The sequence below is a fragment of the Haliotis rufescens genome, unplaced genomic scaffold (assembly GCF_023055435.1).
Source record: "Haliotis rufescens isolate VD_foot unplaced genomic scaffold, xgHalRufe1.0.p SCAF_3, whole genome shotgun sequence".
Taxonomy (NCBI): Eukaryota; Metazoa; Mollusca; class Gastropoda; order Lepetellida; family Haliotidae; genus Haliotis; species Haliotis rufescens.
This window is the reverse complement of record NW_025964001.1, coordinates 11,355,997-11,374,103: the sequence shown is the minus strand read 5'-3', so window position 1 is coordinate 11,374,103 and position 18,107 is coordinate 11,355,997. Positions and strand designations below refer to the sequence as shown.

The 18,107-nt window shown below is 39.4% G+C and overlaps 1 protein-coding gene across 18 annotated transcripts in view; it reads left to right on the top strand.

Moving 5' to 3' along the window:
• LOC124146625 (kinesin light chain-like) overlaps positions 1–16,141 on the top strand; it is a 47,187-nt gene extending 31,046 nt beyond the window's left edge. For 7 of the 18 annotated variants that reach the window (XM_046516999.2, XM_048403740.1, XM_048403743.1 and 4 more), the window contains 12 exons: positions 485–586; positions 1,081–1,164; positions 1,463–1,552; positions 3,875–3,974; positions 4,697–4,746; positions 4,911–4,978; positions 5,433–5,547; positions 7,432–7,650; positions 9,872–9,990; positions 10,356–10,403; positions 12,114–12,177; positions 12,731–16,141. In XM_046516999.2, the coding sequence (XP_046372955.1) occupies positions 485–586; positions 1,081–1,164; positions 1,463–1,552; positions 3,875–3,974; positions 4,697–4,746; positions 4,911–4,978; positions 5,433–5,547; positions 7,432–7,650; positions 9,872–9,990; positions 10,356–10,403; positions 12,114–12,177; positions 12,731–12,811 (1,140 nt within the window). In that variant the 3' untranslated portion in view covers positions 12,812–16,141. Of the gene's footprint in view, positions 1–484; positions 587–1,080; positions 1,165–1,462; positions 1,553–2,078; positions 2,169–3,874; positions 3,975–4,696; positions 4,747–4,910; positions 4,979–5,432; positions 5,548–7,431; positions 7,651–9,871; positions 9,991–10,355; positions 10,404–12,113; positions 12,178–12,730 lie in introns of all 18 variants that reach the window. The other 11 variants (XR_007223266.1, XM_046516986.2, XM_048403737.1 and 8 more) reach the window with 11 other exon arrangements.
• The last annotated feature ends 1,966 nt before the right edge of the window (positions 16,142–18,107 follow it).

The following is an 18,107-nucleotide window of genomic DNA, read 5'->3' as shown; positions in this document are numbered from 1 at the left end:
CAACATGTACATTCTTAGTTGTAAGATTGGGGGGGATGTTTTCCGTCTTTTAAATCAAATACGCGACAAGTCCACTAAAGAAACATCTTTGGGCTTTATGACACACACATAAAGTGACTATAAAAAGGAACCGCCATAATAAGGTTTTTCTGCCTTCGGTCAGCACAGTACATGTCAGAAACTAAATGTGTACAAACTAAGGAGTGTTTTCTCATGAGCTTTAGTTCTGGTAATGGAAAATACTGCAGTATTCTCATCTCAACTTAGCTGCCCATCAGTACCATCAGTATTCTAGACACACGATTTTGCATCAGAAACCTTTATGATTATGCTCATTTTATTTATTTTATATTTTTGTGATAATTCCTTTATAATGAAGTCAGTGCCTCGTTATAAAGGGTGTAATACAAAAGCCTATTGGAGTTCTATGGCCAACGGTGTTGGTGATGGCTGAGTAACTAGTGCCTTCCTCTCCTCTCTTCAGGTGGCAGCCACCCTCAACAACCTGGCTGTATTGTACGGGAAGCGTGGCAAGTACAAGGAGGCGGAGCCCCTGTGCAAGAGAGCACTGGAGATAAGGGAAAAGGTAGGATTAGGAGTGCAGTTATAGAAGCACACCCCATTGGGAATAAGGGTCAGAATAGGTTGTCGTAAGAAGCAACCAAACTGGATCGTGTGGCCACAAGTGTGGCCTGTTGGAGAGTGTGCCATCATACTGTATGGATTGTCTCAGACAGCTTTTATGACAAAGGACTGGGTGTATTATTTTGTTAATATTTACTTTTTATTATGTTGTAACATTATTAAGATCTCAGGATTTGTGTGATTCATTGAGGTGTGGTTGGTTTTCTTATGTTCCTGACCTTCAGATGTATTAAGATCAATGCAGTTAAATATAAATTTTTAAATATGTCTTTTTTTTCTGACTATGTGGTAAAGACTTTTACTAATCGTATTATTGAGCTAGGTGCGCTTTAGAGATCATGACAGTGTTTCATTCACTGAGCAAGGCGACATGTCACTCAGTGGAAGTATTTGATCCAATTTCCATGAGCTAACATTTTATTTAACTGGTTTCAGGTGCTGGGCAAAGATCACCCTGATGTAGCGAAACAACTTAATAATCTGGCTCTACTGTGTCAAAACCAAGGCAAATATGAAGAGGTAAAAAGAACGAGGCAATTTAATTATCCAGTCATAGAGGAATATTGTTTTGTTTGTTTAGTAGTACATCTGTCGTAATGAATCAATATTAATGTTTTCAATAACTTGTTAATGACTGCTCAGTGAAATAATGTGCTCTTATTAACTTATTCATATTTTTAAAAAACATTGTGATCAAGTCTAGGTATATTGTTTTGTATGTTTCACATGTGCAAACAACATGGGACATGAGATCTCAGCAAGAGGGACAACTCCTCCTATTCACTTGTTTTAACTGTGCATGATGTTTTATTAACAGGTAGAGCAGTACTATCAAAGGGCTCTAGAAATCTATGAAAGTAAGCTAGGCCAGGATGACCCCAATGTTGCTAAGACTAAGAATAACCTGGTAAGACTTGATGTTGTTGAGGAGCAGGGACCAGCAGTCTATACATCCTCGTCTCACACTGACCAGGGACATACATACTGGCATGAGGACTTGATGACACTAGTGGTATATTTCTGTACCACATTACTGTTATCAGTGTGTTCTGTCCTTCGTGCCAGTGTGATACAAAATTCAAAATTTCTATGTTCACTGTCAATTTGTTCTGCCGAATACCATGTGAAAGTTTCCAATTTTGGTACAATGTTATTCCCTGAGAGACAAGTTGGTAATCACATCAACCAGTTAAAACAGATTTATACTTTTTAAGTTCTTCCTTCATGCTCATAGTTTTTAGTGGAATTTCTTTGTGAGAAGACACACCACCCTTGTTTGATTTTGACCCCCTTCTCTTCTTCTTTCCCTGTTCCTGTCCCCATATGTTTGGTTGATGTGATTATTGGCATCCAGGAGATGCATAGACATCCGATGGTCCAGCTCCTTCATGTAGCACTGCATGCAAATGGCACTCTTTGGTTATTTATTGCAGGTGGAGAAATATTACATCCGAGCTTTAGAAATATACAAGAAACGCTTAGGAAATGATGATCCCAACGTGATAAAAACACAAAACAACTTGGTAAGGCGGTCACTCGTGCAGTAGAGTTGCCTGCTGCCTTTGTACCTGCCTGCACGATAACATGCATGTCTTTGACTGGGAGACAGAGTTATCTGCCCCTGACTGTCGACTGCTTGCATTTGTAACCAGTAATATGCAATTGAATAACATGTTACACAAGATTTGATTGCTTGTTCCAAATTAACAAATGCACCTTTTGCAAGAATCATGATTTCACTGTGACTAATATTTGGAACTGCAATGTTTGAAGTGATTACATTCAAGTTTTGTGAGATTTAGTGAATTGCTTGAAAGAAAAATCAGATCTGGTGATTTCTCTAAGCTTAATTGTTTTGTTCATCTTCACTGTAACCCTTTAGGTTGTTATCCCGTGAAGATCCAGGGTAGAATAGGTCATCAGCAACCCCTACTTGCCGTTAAAAGTGATTATGCTTGTCGTAAGAGGCAACTAACAAGATCAGGTCATCAGGCTCACTGACTTGGTTGATGCATGTCATCATATCCCAATTATGTGGATCGATGCTCATGATATCAATCACTGGATTGTCTGGTCCAGACTTGATTATTTACAGATCGCTGCATATAGCTGGAATATTGCTGAGTGCATTGTTAAACAACACACAAACAAACAACAAACAAAAGGTTGTTCTCCAGGACGTTTTGACAGTTGTTAAGTATGTTCTTTCAGTGTCAGTAGATCATGAGGGGAGTTGAATATCTGTGGGCACTACAGTGACCATGAGTAGGTTGAGGGTTGTACAGCCCATAGTTGCATTGATTTGCTGGGCTCTCTTGGTGAATCCTTTTTGATGCCAGATGATATCTTCCATACGTATTGAATGCACAGTGATTACTACTGAATTGTTCAGCATCAAAATTGCCTATTGCATGTAGTTGAAGAGAAGTCACACTAACAAGTTACAAAGTAATAACTATCATGACATCTTATTGCCTTACTTCAGATTAGACGTAATAACATTACATAGGTATCAGCATCACTAGCATCTTCAGTCTCATTAAATCAGGTCTTAGTGCTTGCTACCGCTAAACAGTAAGGGTAGCTAGCACTCAGATCTGATTTTAATGAGATTGTGTGACGGTAACAAGCACTAAGGTCTGACTTGAAGGAAATTGCAAGCATCGTGTACTGGATACTAGAATATTGTTTGAGCTTACATATAGTTACTGCACCTAATATGTGTGTGACTTATCTATATATTACTCTTTCATTCCTGTAATCTGTTCCTGCTTTGTTCAACCTGTTGTTGAACTTTAACTCTGTGCAATCTTCACAGATGTCCTTGTATACACCGTTATATTAACACGATTTGAAATGTTTTGCATCTTTTCATGTTTATGTTCCGTTATTAACACCATTAATATAGTTAAGATTTATAGATATATTCTTGAACATAGTATGATACACAGAGTATGGTACTGTTTAGTCCTTTTTCTCACTTGTATAATATGCATTCAATCAGATTTAGTAATTAAAGCATTTTTCTCCTACACAAGTAAAACAGAGAAAAAATCTTGTCTCAGAAAGTACATCTTCCACTAAGAAGAAAATAAGCCACCCCATCAAGTCATTGCCTGAACACCAACTGTACATATTTCTCAGCCAAAGTATGGGTTACCTATATTGCATGTATGTTGTGTTGTGTTGTGTGAAGGTCTATGCCTGACCCTGACCCCTCTTCTTGTAGGCCTCTGCATACCTGAAGCAGGGCAAGTACAAGCAGGCCGAGGTTCTGTACAAGGAGGTCCTCACCCGCGCACACGAGAAGGAGTTCGGCAAGGTGGAAGGTACGACTCGGGCAAGCTGCATATGTGTTCACTTCTATTTCATTGTAGTGATAGCCTAGTGGTTAAAGCGTTCACTCGTCACGCTGAAGACCAGGGTTCGATTCCCGACATGGGTACAATGTGTGAAGCCCATTTCTGGTGTCCCCCGCCGTGATATTGCTAGAATATTGCTAAAAGCGGCGTAAAACCATACTAACTCACTCTATTTCACTGTCAACGTTAAGAGTGGTAGTGAGTGGGGCCTTGGTCATAACCCAAATTTGTGAAATCAAACATTTAGGGTCCTTGGAATCGAATATTATAGCAGTAAACCTCAAGCTTGACCCCTTAATTTCAAACACTGTCAACATAACTAGCTCTCTGTGTTAAGAAAGAAGCATTTAATATGTAATATGTTATATTCATTTGATATGAAGGGGCGGTAGGGTAGTCTAGTGGTTAAAGCCTTTGCTCGTCGTGCCAAAGATCTGGGTTCGATACCCCAGATGGGTACAATGTTTGATTCCCATTTCTTGTAACTTCACAATGATATTGCTGGAATATTTGTAAAAGCGGTGTAAAACCATACTCACTCTCACTTAGTGTGCATATTTTCATAACTTGAAGTGCAATTAACAGAAGATGTGGAAGTATTCCAATGTATTGCTATGACTGTGAGTAGATGAAGAATGGATGGTACATGTTCAGATGTAGGCATTAACCACTTGTGACTTGTATTGTAGGAGAGAACAAGCCCATCTGGATGAGGGCAGAAGAGCGAGAAGAAAACAAAGTGAGTCCATGTCGCTGTTTGTTCACTGAAGTGTATCCACATGTTATACATGATGACATATCATTGTGGCTACATATGTTTACTGTTGCATGCTTCATTTGCAAAACAATTATACTGGACTGTTTACTTCCTGTATACTAAACTCTTTTTGTCTGTTGTCACAGGGAAAATACAAGGATGGATCCCCACTTCCAGAGTATGGCAGTTGGCACAAGGCTGCTAAAGTTGATAGGTAATACTGCTAATATTAGAAACAGAATGTTACAAAAATCAGGATATAATTGTATCATTTGAGCATGATGTTTAAAATAATAATGACAGATACTATAGAGTCTACATCAAAACATTGCTACAATTGCAAGAAAGAAATTGATCGTCCATATCTTGTCATTTATAACATATCCATGACAAAGTCAACAACTTCTTTATTTACTGTAAAGGCAATGTTTTAGTATAGATCCTTATACCGTCGTCAAGCAATGATTGTGTCTACTTTGTTCTCCAATCAACTTCTATGTAATGCCTATCAAACAATTCATTTCATATCCATGTCTAAATGCCCAACAGAGATTAGCTTTAAAAAAATCAACAATGAAATCAAGACATACTTGTAAGATGAGGAATCTGGAAATTTGATGTGATGCTTTGAGGAGTTGCTCACCTCCTCCCCGTCTTCTCTCCCTCAGCCCGACAGTTACAACAACCCTGAAGAACCTCGGTGCGCTGTACCGGCGACAGGGCAAGTACGAGGCTGCCGAGACTCTGGAGGAGTGTGCCATGAGGTCCAAAAAGAATGTAAGTGTAGGTGTTGTCTTTTTATTGTTGTTATCTGTACATGCGTACAATTATTGTAGGTGTGTACAGAGTCTAGTAGAGCATCTCTCTGCTTCCAACCAGGGGGCGCTGCAGATCAACTCTCTCATCACGGAGTTGACCATATAATGCAAATGGCTACAAAATGCTGTTTGGGGGATCAAGTGCCTATTCGCAAGAGACTGTTGTGAAAGGCTCCTACTGTTTCTGTTAATGTAAAGAAAGCCTGACAAAGCCAGCTATTTGTGGGTAAGATCTGCAGCCCTACCTAGTTGTGGCTGTCAAACAGCGGATGACAGCAATTATATCACAGAACTTCAGCAGTGGAGGTCGTTAGTCCGTCCGTCAACGGCCGCACTGAGAGACACTCACAAGAAACACTGAATCGATGTCACGTGTCAGCCAATCTCATTACAGAAGTACATACGGATGATCATCAATTTCATCAATACACTTTCATTCATCATTCAACATGTAGTCCCTCCATTCATCATCTTTGTAGCTTAAATACTTCTAGTTTCATGGCTGAATACCCCAAGATTTAACATGTTAGTTCCTACTGCCACAGAGATAGCCCAGGATTTATCCTACAGACCCATGTGCACAAGTCATTCAACACTGTATCCTCATTATGTTCTGAGGTTTCTGCACTTATTCTCTTATCTTGGCAATATTTAGCAACTGTGAAATAGATCCTCAATAATGGTCAACATATTTGCACATATAACATTAGCTGTGGGACTTTCACGTCGGTGATGACACTTGTATGCACACACTCCAATATCACTGAACAACATATCTCGTCCCACAGTGTCACAGCATGTAACCCTTGGTATAGGTTCCAGCTTCCTCTCATATCAAGGCTGGGTTCAAACTTCACATTGGTTGATGGTTCCATACTTGTAGCTGTGTATCGTCATTCTCATCTTCTGTCAACTAATGTTGTGTCGTAATGGAGTCTCAAGTTCTACACCAAATACATGGACACCAATCTTTATCATAGATGTATCATCAGTTCTGCTTTAAATAAATGCATAAGGTGTACAGTGTTGTTTATCTGAGTTTGTTGTTTTACTACTTTGGGTATTTTCAAACAATCAGTCACTGTGAATAGCTGAAAAAGTGCTGATGTGCCTTTAATAACTTTCTTTCTTTCCTTCCTTCCTTGCTGAAAGCTCCAATTTTTCACCGTGAAGATAATACTGCACAAAGTTTATAAGTTATGATGATAAACCAGATGTTTGTTTCAGAGAGTTGATAGTATTTGCTGTAGAGGCGTATGATACATGGTGTGTCTATATGGTGTATTGTGTGAGATGTCAGCTGTTATCTAACTCTGTCTGTCCCTCCTCGCTCACCAGCAAGTATATAGCTCTGTATGTACCCGGGGAAGGTGAGTCAACACTCCAACAACAAGGCAAGGCAAGGCTAGACACACACAGATACAACACACACACACTGCTGCTGTTTCTCCACGGAAGTATACTGGTGGCGGTGCTAAATGCTTGCTTTGTAGCATTTTGGTTTTCTTTAGTTTTCATTTACTAATTCTGTTTGCCACATGATTATTCCACTTCTTCACCCCATTGTATTATGTTTGGACCCTCACTCCTTCCTGCCCTACCCATCATCCCTGGTGCAGGCCTGGCCACCACCCACTCACATTCTCACACTCCGGATATGGGGCTATGTTCACCTCATGTGTTCCACAATTTATGCATCCTTCGTAAGTTGGGTTTTATTAGCTCTTTTTAGGGACATTTTCTATCTGACGTGACAATACCAGTGTTGTGTGGCCAGCCCTTCACCACTTTGCCTGGGTCATAGGTACAAACTACCCCCCAACATGTCAACTTTTTGGTTTTCTGCTAGGGTCTGGACGTAGTCAAAACCACGAAAATAGCGGATGTGTTAAGCAGTGAATATCATAAAGAGCAGTCTCCCAAAGAGCGAAAGCGCTCGATGAGCAGAGAGAACCTCCGGCGAGACTCTATGGATAGTGTAGCCTACGAGAAAACTGACATTGGTGACGAAGTGAGTATCAAAATGCAGTGGTCGGGCGACTCTGCGGCCCTCACAGACCAGGGCTGGGTGAGTATGAGTACCTACGCCGCCAGCAAAACTTTCCAACACAACATCAGCCACCAGTATCAGTGAAACGTCCCACCTAGCACTCAGACAACTCCGACCCACAACTCAAGCCCAGGCTTCTTTGTGCTAGTTGTGCAAGCTTATTTGTATGTTTCGGACTTACCTTTTAGTGAATGAAAGGCTTAAATGACCAGCCAGATGCAGAAAACCCTTGAATTTCTCTCTAGACAGGCATTATGATCGAGATACAAGGTAGTGAGAGATGTGATTGTTTCCCTTGGCCCACTGTTCACAGCATGTGCAATGCACATCGTCTCCAACTAGTCAGATCATGTCAGAAAGACCAGTGAAAAGTTTGCATGATAAACATTTCTCTTTAGACTTCTGCCGGTTGTATTTTGTTGCCTTGCATGAACGTTAAATGGTGTTAAGTTTTGAAATATTTAGGAACTTTTCCTTTTATCCATGTTTCATTTGTACCACTTTTCTATACCCTAATAAATATTGGCTGGATGCTGGAACAACGAAAATGTCCAGGAAAATCCCTTGATCTGGCAGTTAATGCACACTGAGTTTGTGACGGGCTGTTGAGTTGGAAGGTTTTCTGCCGGTGCATGTTTTCTCAGTGGCTGCTAGTTATCCAACAAGATAGGGCCTGTCAGATTTGTGTTTCTGTTTCGTTTACCTGTTTTTCCACGCTTTCCCACATACTTAGGTTTTCTCTAATGCACACCCACGGTGTTTGATTTTACCTAACAGTTCAAAATTGTCTTCTGGAATTGGCGTGTCTGCTTTTACTAGCAAATAACTGAAAAGAATCTTTGCTCTTCATTGAATCTTGCTGTTAAGAATATATATTTTGTGAAACATGTGATTAACAATTGTTATCTCGCTGATAACTGAGCACATTTCTTATCAAAGCAGTCTTCTTGTCTTTGGTATCAGCATGTTCATTTAATGATCTGTTACTATCGTAGCTTTGATACAGTCAGTCACTTGAAATTCTTTTCCTTTCTGAAGAAGCTTGAGCTTGTTTGCCTGTAAGGGTAAAAATGATTACGCAACCCCCCTCATCATAAACCCCTTGTATGTCCTATTAGCTGGCACACTGAGTCAACAATGGGTACTCATACCACCTTTGTTCTGTGTCCGAGGTGATTGCTGCAACTGCCGCTGCATGGCACTTGTTGCGTAGTAGACCCGACTTATATTATCCTCACCATCAGACAGGTGGTAGGCGTAGATTAACTGTCACTCTTATTAACTTGTAGTAAAATCCCAGTAATTTGGTGATTTACAGATGTAAATTTCATTGTGCTGGTAATTTAAAGTGTTAAAGTCAAATACCTGCTGGCGTTTGTCCTGGCATGTATTTCAGTATCACTACATCCTTTAGTTCATTCTGGCTGTCCTATATTTGCATGCCAACACAGTATTCATGTATTTTGTTCCTAGTATTTCTTTCTTGAGTTCTGTGCCTGCATGTGCCTGAAGGCTCAGTGAAAACATCACTCTTGTCCAAGCACTCAGGACTTCAAACCAGGAATTCAGGTTTAAGTGAACAGGCATATGTGCTGATGTACAGTTACTATTTCTTTGACAGTTATCTGAAGGATCTTGAGTATATGCAGTGTCAAATGTGGAAGTCTTCGAGATAAGTTGAAAAATATAACATTGCTTCTTTATCTGAAGTTGTGCAAAAAAGAATGAACCACTTATTTTCTTCCATGAAGCAGTATTCTACATTAAAGCTATCCTATAAGCAATCATAAGCATAACTTGCGTATATTGAATAATAGTTGCCTCTGTATTGTTATTCAGGACAGTTCTTTGAGCATTTTGTTGTTTCTACTTGATGTAACTGAGTGTTTGGAAATGAGCCATGGAACAAATGATTTGTTTTTTATTCCACTTCGACCCACTTGAAATACATCAGTTTTGGCAAGGCTTTCTTATGATTTCATAAAGTAAGTTAACACGAGAAAATTGGTAGACCACACCTTGTTTGTGCACATGACTTACTCAAGCCATTCCATGGACTTGACTCCACGAGTGTTCACTAACCCCGACAGTGCATGTTTTCGGTTAACATTGGCTTAGCTTGTTGTCACTGAGTCGTCAGGCACTGTGTGGAGCCTGCTGCCCCAGCCAGCTCCAACCTTATACATACATGATCTAACCAACACATTCACCCCATCTTAATTAACTCCTCCTCCATCAGACGGGAAAGTTAAAGCGCAGTGGATCGTTCTCTAAACTGCGTGCTTCCATTAAACGTAGCAGTGCTAAACTGGTGCAGAAGTTGAAGGGGAAGGCGCCTGGTGACGAAAATTCTGGCAGGTAAGCACCCTGGTACATCCATTTGCCAGTTGTCATGGCAACACAACATGTCTCTAGCCTTGCCTTACATCTACATGACACAAGTACAGATAAGGCTCTCACAAACACATAATCAGTTCTGTGCTCTGTCAATGTCGGTGTGAAATGTCTTGCTGTCTACGGATGTGTCGCAACTAGAAGCTAGCTGTACAATGCTACATTAAAGGGTTTTATTCATTGAAAGCAGTCAACATAGGATGCTACTTCAGATATCTATACGTGTTTTAATAGTGTCATTTCATCTTGTCATATTCAGTGTTTTTCTTTGCTGTTTAAACTGGTTCAAGGGATCAGTTCCAAATTGATTTTGCACTGTTCTGTCTCAGCCTCAACTGGTATGTGCGGGGATGGTATGCCAACGAGAGAGTAAACACGTATGATGTTTCTTTCGTTTTTTATTTGCCATTTCATCTCGCCCATCCACAGCACATCCTAGCTTTTTGTTCATTACTGCAGCCCCATGTTTTCGCATCCATCAAACATTTAACAAAGGAACTGATTTCAAGTGACTCAAATCAAGATGATTTGCACAACTCATAAGGGCTTATTTCAAAGGAGGTAAAAGAAGAATTAATATTAAAGTTCCTCCATTGCCATATGATACACCTGGAGAAGTAAGATTTTGAAATGAGGATAATTTAATTTTAAGACTTATCATGACTACTATGAATTGTTTGTGTGTGTTTGTGTTGTGTTTGTTCATTGTGTAACATATCCAGCGTGAATCATCCGATGTACAATTCCCTGCTCATTCATCAGCCAGCTTTGCGTGGTTTGCAACATTCATTCATTTCTCAAGGGCTTCTCATTACTAGTTCATGCTGTAATAATACTGTTTTACCTTAGTCATAGCATGGTGATGCTTCATACAGATATCATCAACCATCAAATACATTTTACATTAAGACTCTCATCACATAGCTTTTGGATGCTTGAGATTTGAGGCATTGGCAAGTATTTCTTTCAGGGTTGATATCAAACAAAAATGCTTTTTTTTTATCTAAATTCATTCCCCCGTTTTTCCTCACTATACATACACATCTACAGGAAGGAGGCTTTTACTGTGCACATGACCTGAAGTACCCTGAATACGGAACCCTGTCCTACCACTCCCATGATGCCACCATGACCATGCCCCCATATACAAGATTGTCATTCTGTTCTTACATTATTTTTTTGCTTTAAGCTAGACTAACATTAAGACTCACAATAGCATTTCAGATTAAGTAGGAATGTGAAAAGGCATTCTTAATCGATTCATGTAATCACTGCTTTAAAGGTCTTAACTTTGAATAGGCCAATCTTTGTGTGATTTACAACTGTTCTTTTATTTGCTGTCATTGGAAAGAATGTAATTCTTCCTGTTCAAATGGAAATTTATGCAAGTTTTTACACATGTTTAATTATGTAGAGTTGTTAAATATATAGTAAATCATAGCTGTAGTAACACTACCCTACACCCATGCAGGGGACTGTATTTCTGTCATTGTGATTCAATTTAACAGAGGATTATTCCATCCTATATTGTGTCTTGCATCAATGTCAACCTCATCTTAGCATTCTGGTTTCTATGTATCCAGTACTTGTCTTAAGAGGCAACTAAAACTGTGATGTCCCTGTTGTCCAGGGACGACCAAATTTCAACTTCTCTCTTGATGGGCGTTGGTGAATCCTGATGAAGTAGATCAGTGGTGATCACTGGTCAGTCCAGTCTAGGCCTGTAATACACAATAATGACCATGGAGTCAAATTTTGTTGATGCATTTTGTGAACCTGAAGGATTCCAAGCACTTGTCAGGTTTGTGTGTGAAAGATGAAACTACAGAGTACTGAGGGGAAGCGAAATATGTGGAGTAAGAATGTTGACAGTACAAGATATAGGTTACTGTTCCATGTAGGGCATTTAACATTGTCACACCAAGACCTGAAAATGGCTTTAATGCTCTCTGCCCGCAGTGTCTGCAACAAATCTCCCCCCTCTCCCTTATTTTGTGGAGAGGGGTTGTAGCTGAAGGAGATGAAGGTAAGCATTCAGTCCAGCTGGTCACACCTCCCTGTTCATGCAGATTTCTGTCTTTTTGCAGTATGAAAAGAGCAAGCTCCATGTCAGTTCTCAATTTAATCAGCAGTAATGATGACAAGTTACATGTGAGTACAATACTGCTTTACACAGATAAATCATTTTATCAGATTTATCACTGGAGGTAGTACATCTACTTCTATTTCAATGTATGTCTTTTCCTGAAACTTTTAATTCTGTACTAACCTGAAACTAACACTGACAAAGATAGTGTGAAATGTTAAAGCACATGATTCATTATTATGCTTCTCAAGTATGTTATCATGAGCAGGTTTATCAGGATCTTTCAGACCCGTGAAGATCCAGGGTAGAATAGATCTTCAGCAACCCGTGCTTGCGGTAAAAGGCAACTATGCTTGTCGTAAGAGGTGACAAACAGGATCCGGTGGTCAAGTTCGCTGACTTGGTTGATGCATGTCATCATATCCCAATTGCGTGGATCGATGCTCATGATGTCAATCACTTGATTGTCTGGTCCAGACTCGATTATTTGTAGACAGCATGTAGCTGGAATATTGCTGAGTGCTGCATTAAGCAACAGACAAACAGGATCTTTTGTAAATGTGTCAAGGGTTGGTGTTGGAAAAATGACATGTAATATTTGCTCAATTGTACTTCCAGGAAAGTAGGCGGTCTGTGGGTGACTTGAGGATGCGAGGGAGGACAGCTAGTACAGAACATTTACCTGGCCAGCTGTTTTGATGAGCAGCTTGCCTGGTTAGACTTTATCATGTGTTTATATATATTTGTACAGTCCTTCAACCCAACTGTTGATGCAAAGCTGAGGCTGCTGGCTGCAAGAAGACTTGATGTCAGCAGCCCTGGCTGACAAGAGAAACACACTGATCACGCTGTCTTATTGATGAATTATTGCCAGATATGTATATGTGGCTTAACAAACCTTGGGCAGCCGGTGATGGAGTGAGGGCATATTGCCGGGAATTGAAGTAATCAGTAGTGTCTTCATGCATTATACTACTGTGTATCTTGAAGTTGGGCTGACTACGTTATTTGTGTCTTTCATTGAGGAATCTTCCCGCTCGCAGTACTGTGTGGGTAGTTTGATAACAGCATAATACCCAGACAGACAGATGGATGAATAGATGGATGAACAACAGATGGACAGCCCTCCAGGTGGAGCCATCGTCAACAACATGGAAGATGGTTCATCACTGGCTGTCACTGCCGCTGTTCCTTACCCAGAACCACCCAGCTGCCACTTCCTATGTTGTGGGACTTCACTATCATCATTGATTTCATTGTGTGCAACAACGTCGTGGTGATTGTCGTAGAGCTTGCTGCTTGTGTACCTTGGTCAGACATCGATATATTCAACATATATGTCTTATACCCACATCTCAGCTAGGTTGAGAGATCTGCATCTACACATTGAAGTAACGTAACTCATTAACCACTAATAATTAGGAAGTTTTCATTATGGTTGTAGCCTGTTTTAGAAAGTATGAATCAAGCTTGTGTTGAAAGCTATATCACTTTATGCAGGACAGGTGTGTGGATCTAAGGTCCTCAGTTAGATGGGTTTCTACATCACAGCTGTGCTACAGAATTGATGCTTGCTGTGATGCTTCTGTTCAACAATCACTAGGGATATTGTCTTGACACTACAACCAAAGTAAATGTTGAAGCAATTAGCTTTGCTTACTTATCAAATTCATAATATATGACTTTCTTTGCTCGCAAAAAGTCATGTTTTTAATTATTGTTTTGTTTAAGCAAGAAACATTAACAATGAAATAGTTTGCTTTGCTTATAAAATTCATAGACATATTATCCCTTTGCTCGAAAAATCGTATTTTTGGTAAGTCTTTCTTTTGAGCAGAGTTTCTTAGTCATCAAAAGGAATTTATTTGTACTTTCCATCCCAAAAAGAATACATGTTTTTCGGTGCATGTAGTAACTTATGTGAGACATGCATAACCTCTTTTTCCCTGTTTCGACTGAAAAAGAGCCTGACATGGTATATTCTCTCTGGATAGAAACCCTTCAAATATCTTGATCAGCTTATGTTGCCTTGGTATTTAAATTGAACTGTATATTCGTCTTCATGTTCTATAGCCAAATTCTTAAATAACAGAAATATTTTCAATTTTTAACTTAAAATTAGCAGTTCAATTAAGTGCTTTCAGTGTCTTTTTATGTATCATGCTCTTCGATAACATGCTTCTGTGATTAATTAAGCAAGGTAACAGTTGTGTTGATTTGCGATCAGCTGCATGGGTACCCTCAGTTTCCATACAACTAACTTGCAATATTAAATTGTATCAGGTAGGATGATGCCAATATTGGTTGAACGAATGAGAGCAGGTCATATTGACCTGGTAAACTAGGTCACAACGACCTAGCCATAGCAGCAGGACTGTGATCTAACTTTATATTGTTAAAACTTTGTTTTCTGTCAGATGTTTATGTTGATATAATTCAGGAGATCCTTGTTGCAGCACTGCTGCCTGGTTACATTTCGTCCTTCCTGTGTTAATGATGTGAAGATGTAAGGAGCTTGCACTTGGGGTGAGTGGGCTGATTGGCAGGCGGGATACTAGTAGGACCATGCCCAGTTTCTGTGTCGTCTTTGTTCAGCAGCATTCTCTCATAATCTGATATGTTAAGAGTGGCCCTAGTTGCTTTGAGTATACTGAGGTCCCCCTTCAGACCTGTTCTACAAGGACATGTAAATAGCAACAGTTTCTGCACTTGCGACATGGACTGACAATACGTCCAACACAAGTTCAGATTGGAATATGTGCAATTGTCTGATTTTCCTGTAAGCTTTTACTACCACATCAACTACTGTTGTCCTGATCAGCGACAATAGTATGACTTGCACCATGGATCAGTTAGCCTGCTTAGATATTGTACACATACCTGTTTCTGGATATCTCGTACATGTTTACCACAATACTGGCTGTCAGGCTGCGATACTACAAGGATTTCTTACAAAAACCAAATATTCTGTGACCCTCCCTGTGTTAGCTGCCCTTGCTGTCCTATCATGCTGACCCTTCGGACAACCCACTGATTCCCTCACAGTTGACTCAGTCACAACTGCCATGTTATTGGGCATTGGTAATAAGGAAATATAAGTACTTGTATAAAAAAACAAAACTATTTATTCTACCACAGAAGTGAACACCTTTCATGGGTACCAAGCCCTACATTAATCTGAATATTTCAACATTGAAACCAGCTGTAACTGACATTGAAGTGCTATGTTGTGTGATACTATAAGTTCTCTCTATGAGGATGTGGAATTAGAGAGATGCTGCCCTTATACATACTATATTTACACCATGTGTTTGACGTAGGTACCTACAGCAAAAGATGGACTGGTATACAGGTTTATGGATGTGAGTGATAGGCTGAATGTAGACTGAATCCTCCCTTCCTATGGCAGAGACTGCTTGATCCAGTACAATCAAAACATGCTAATTTAATGTAATGGACATAAGGAAAACTCACAAGGAATTAGGATGTAGCTCCTTGGGGTACTTCAATCATTCATTTATTTATTATTTGATGACATTAGATTTGTATTTGTTTGCAAGGTAATGGTGTATTTGGAATCATGTATTAAAGGTTGTCCTGTAGTGAGTACAAGACTGGACATTGACCAAGAATTATTGTGAGTTTCCCACATGTCTATCTAAAGTTGACTTCATACACTTCAAACTGACATTCTTTCTGTTTACAAATCAATTTTGATATTTTAATTACCCCTTTCAGACAGGTAGATATTAAAATTGATTATTGTATGTAATACAAAGATTTGTGAAGTAAGTGAATATGAAATTTATTCCTGATATATTATTGATGCCATTGTACAAGTTAAAACACATTATATGAACTCACTTGTCTGCAGTTTGGTTTGGATTCACTATGTGTATGCTGTCTGTCTCTTGCGTGTGAGATCCAGCTTGTATCATTTGAGGCAGTGTTCATGCAGCAAGTGTCAGTTTCTGTACAGTTGCTTGATTTCAATCCTGATAATTTATTAAAGCAAATTATTAAAACATCCCTCAGTGTTGTCATTTTAAAGCAAGGAACTTCTTTTTCAGAAGTTACAGAACACCCGATTTTTTTCAAATTACAATAGTTTATCTGTCATACCATCACAGATTTGTAATAGTAATATCAAAGAATCGGGTGGTCCATGACTTCTTTCAAATGTGTGTTTGTTTCATGACTTGCACTAGACATGCAAAAGAACAGTCTCAGTAACAACCTAATTATATAACCTGTCACATCTTACAGAATGCGTTTCCCTGACAACACATTGTGAGTAGTCAGTGCCATCAGAAGTAATAGATGTAACACTGGAAACTATTCAGCTTCACACTGAGGAGGAATGAAAACAATATGGAGGAATTGAGGTGCGGTTGGAACATGTCAAAAGAAAGCTTGCAGAACTACAAAAATGCAACAAACATGACTGACACAAAGAAAGATGTCAAGCAAAATTTTACAGACATAAAACACTGACTGCCTTAAACAAAAGAAGGATATCTAGTAATCGTCTGAAGTGCATAAAACACGAATGACTTGCACACACAAAAAGTTTCACAGCCACAAAAATACATATCCACAAAAAAGGATGTCAATCAAAACTGCAAACATGTCAGTGGACTTAATTATGACTAGCACACAATAAATATATGTAGCAAATCTGCTCAAGTGCAGTGAACATTCATGACTTGTTCAAAAGAAAGATGTTTTCATTATTCGCAGCCAAAATATATGAACGAATGACGCGAGAAAGATTAAATGATATCAAAGAAACACTTCCTTAATGCAGTTAATATTACTGACTTGCCCAAAAGGACTTAGACCTAAAACATAACTGACTTAAGAGAACTATGTCTAACAGGACAATAATCACGAATGACCACTGGTTGACTGCGTGAGGTGCAATAGCACGTTGACGGGGCAAGTTGATGCAATCTGGCCACTCATCGTAACTATCCGATCCAATCCCTGGTGATTCCAAAGGAATCATACTCAAACAGCACTTCTCTCAAATCGCATGAGCTCATTCGATGTAACTAACTTATTATCCTGATAAAAATAACAAATCAAGTTTCATGGCACAGCTTTTATGGCTAGACAGGCAATAAATACCAGACTCTGGAAACTAACATTTTTTTCATACTAATGTGACAGAGGATAACACTTGAATTATTGTATACTAGTCCATTTTTCTGTCATTGATTGGTATCGTCTTACAATAACATGAGAAGCACGGGTGGGCCAGTGGTCGAATAAGGCATTGTGCAGAGTTGGTCCCTCCGGCACGCCAGAAACATATATGATTGTGGGTTCGAATCCCGGTTAGCCCCGATTATGTTTCTAGGTTTGCCAGCACCATATCCGTGCTCATGGGTTTCATCAAAGAGGTAAACGTCTGAGATCTGCATCACTCACGACAATCACATGGAAATAAGACGTGAAGATTTCTTTACGAATGTAACCCTGTTTTCTTTATCCAAATACTTGTATCAAGAAGACATTCTATCATTTGACGCCGAAATACTTGTAGTGTATTTTGTTATATATGGTATGGTGAGCAAGCTATCGATGTAGCAGTACAAGGGTAATACTTGGTGGCCTTGACACGTGTGAAACTTATTGGGCTGACAATTGGACAAAACGAATGGCGACTCAGAATTGGTATATAACCAAAACGGGAGTTACACTGAATTTGTCCATGTCGTTTTAAGATGAAACCGCAACACAAGATCATGTTGCAGTTGTTCTCAGTAAGACTTGACATTAGCGAAAAATACATTATACTTTAGGGGAAAAGGTAAGCAGAACTGTACCACATTGACACTCTGCTTTGTTAACCATCATGTAGAGCAATGCGTCACCCTGCATGCATTCATCAATATCTGAATAGTAAGAATTCCACAAGTCACTTTGAATACCCTACAAGAGATATAAAATACTTGTATAGTTACCCAGCATCTTGATGGATCGGATGGTC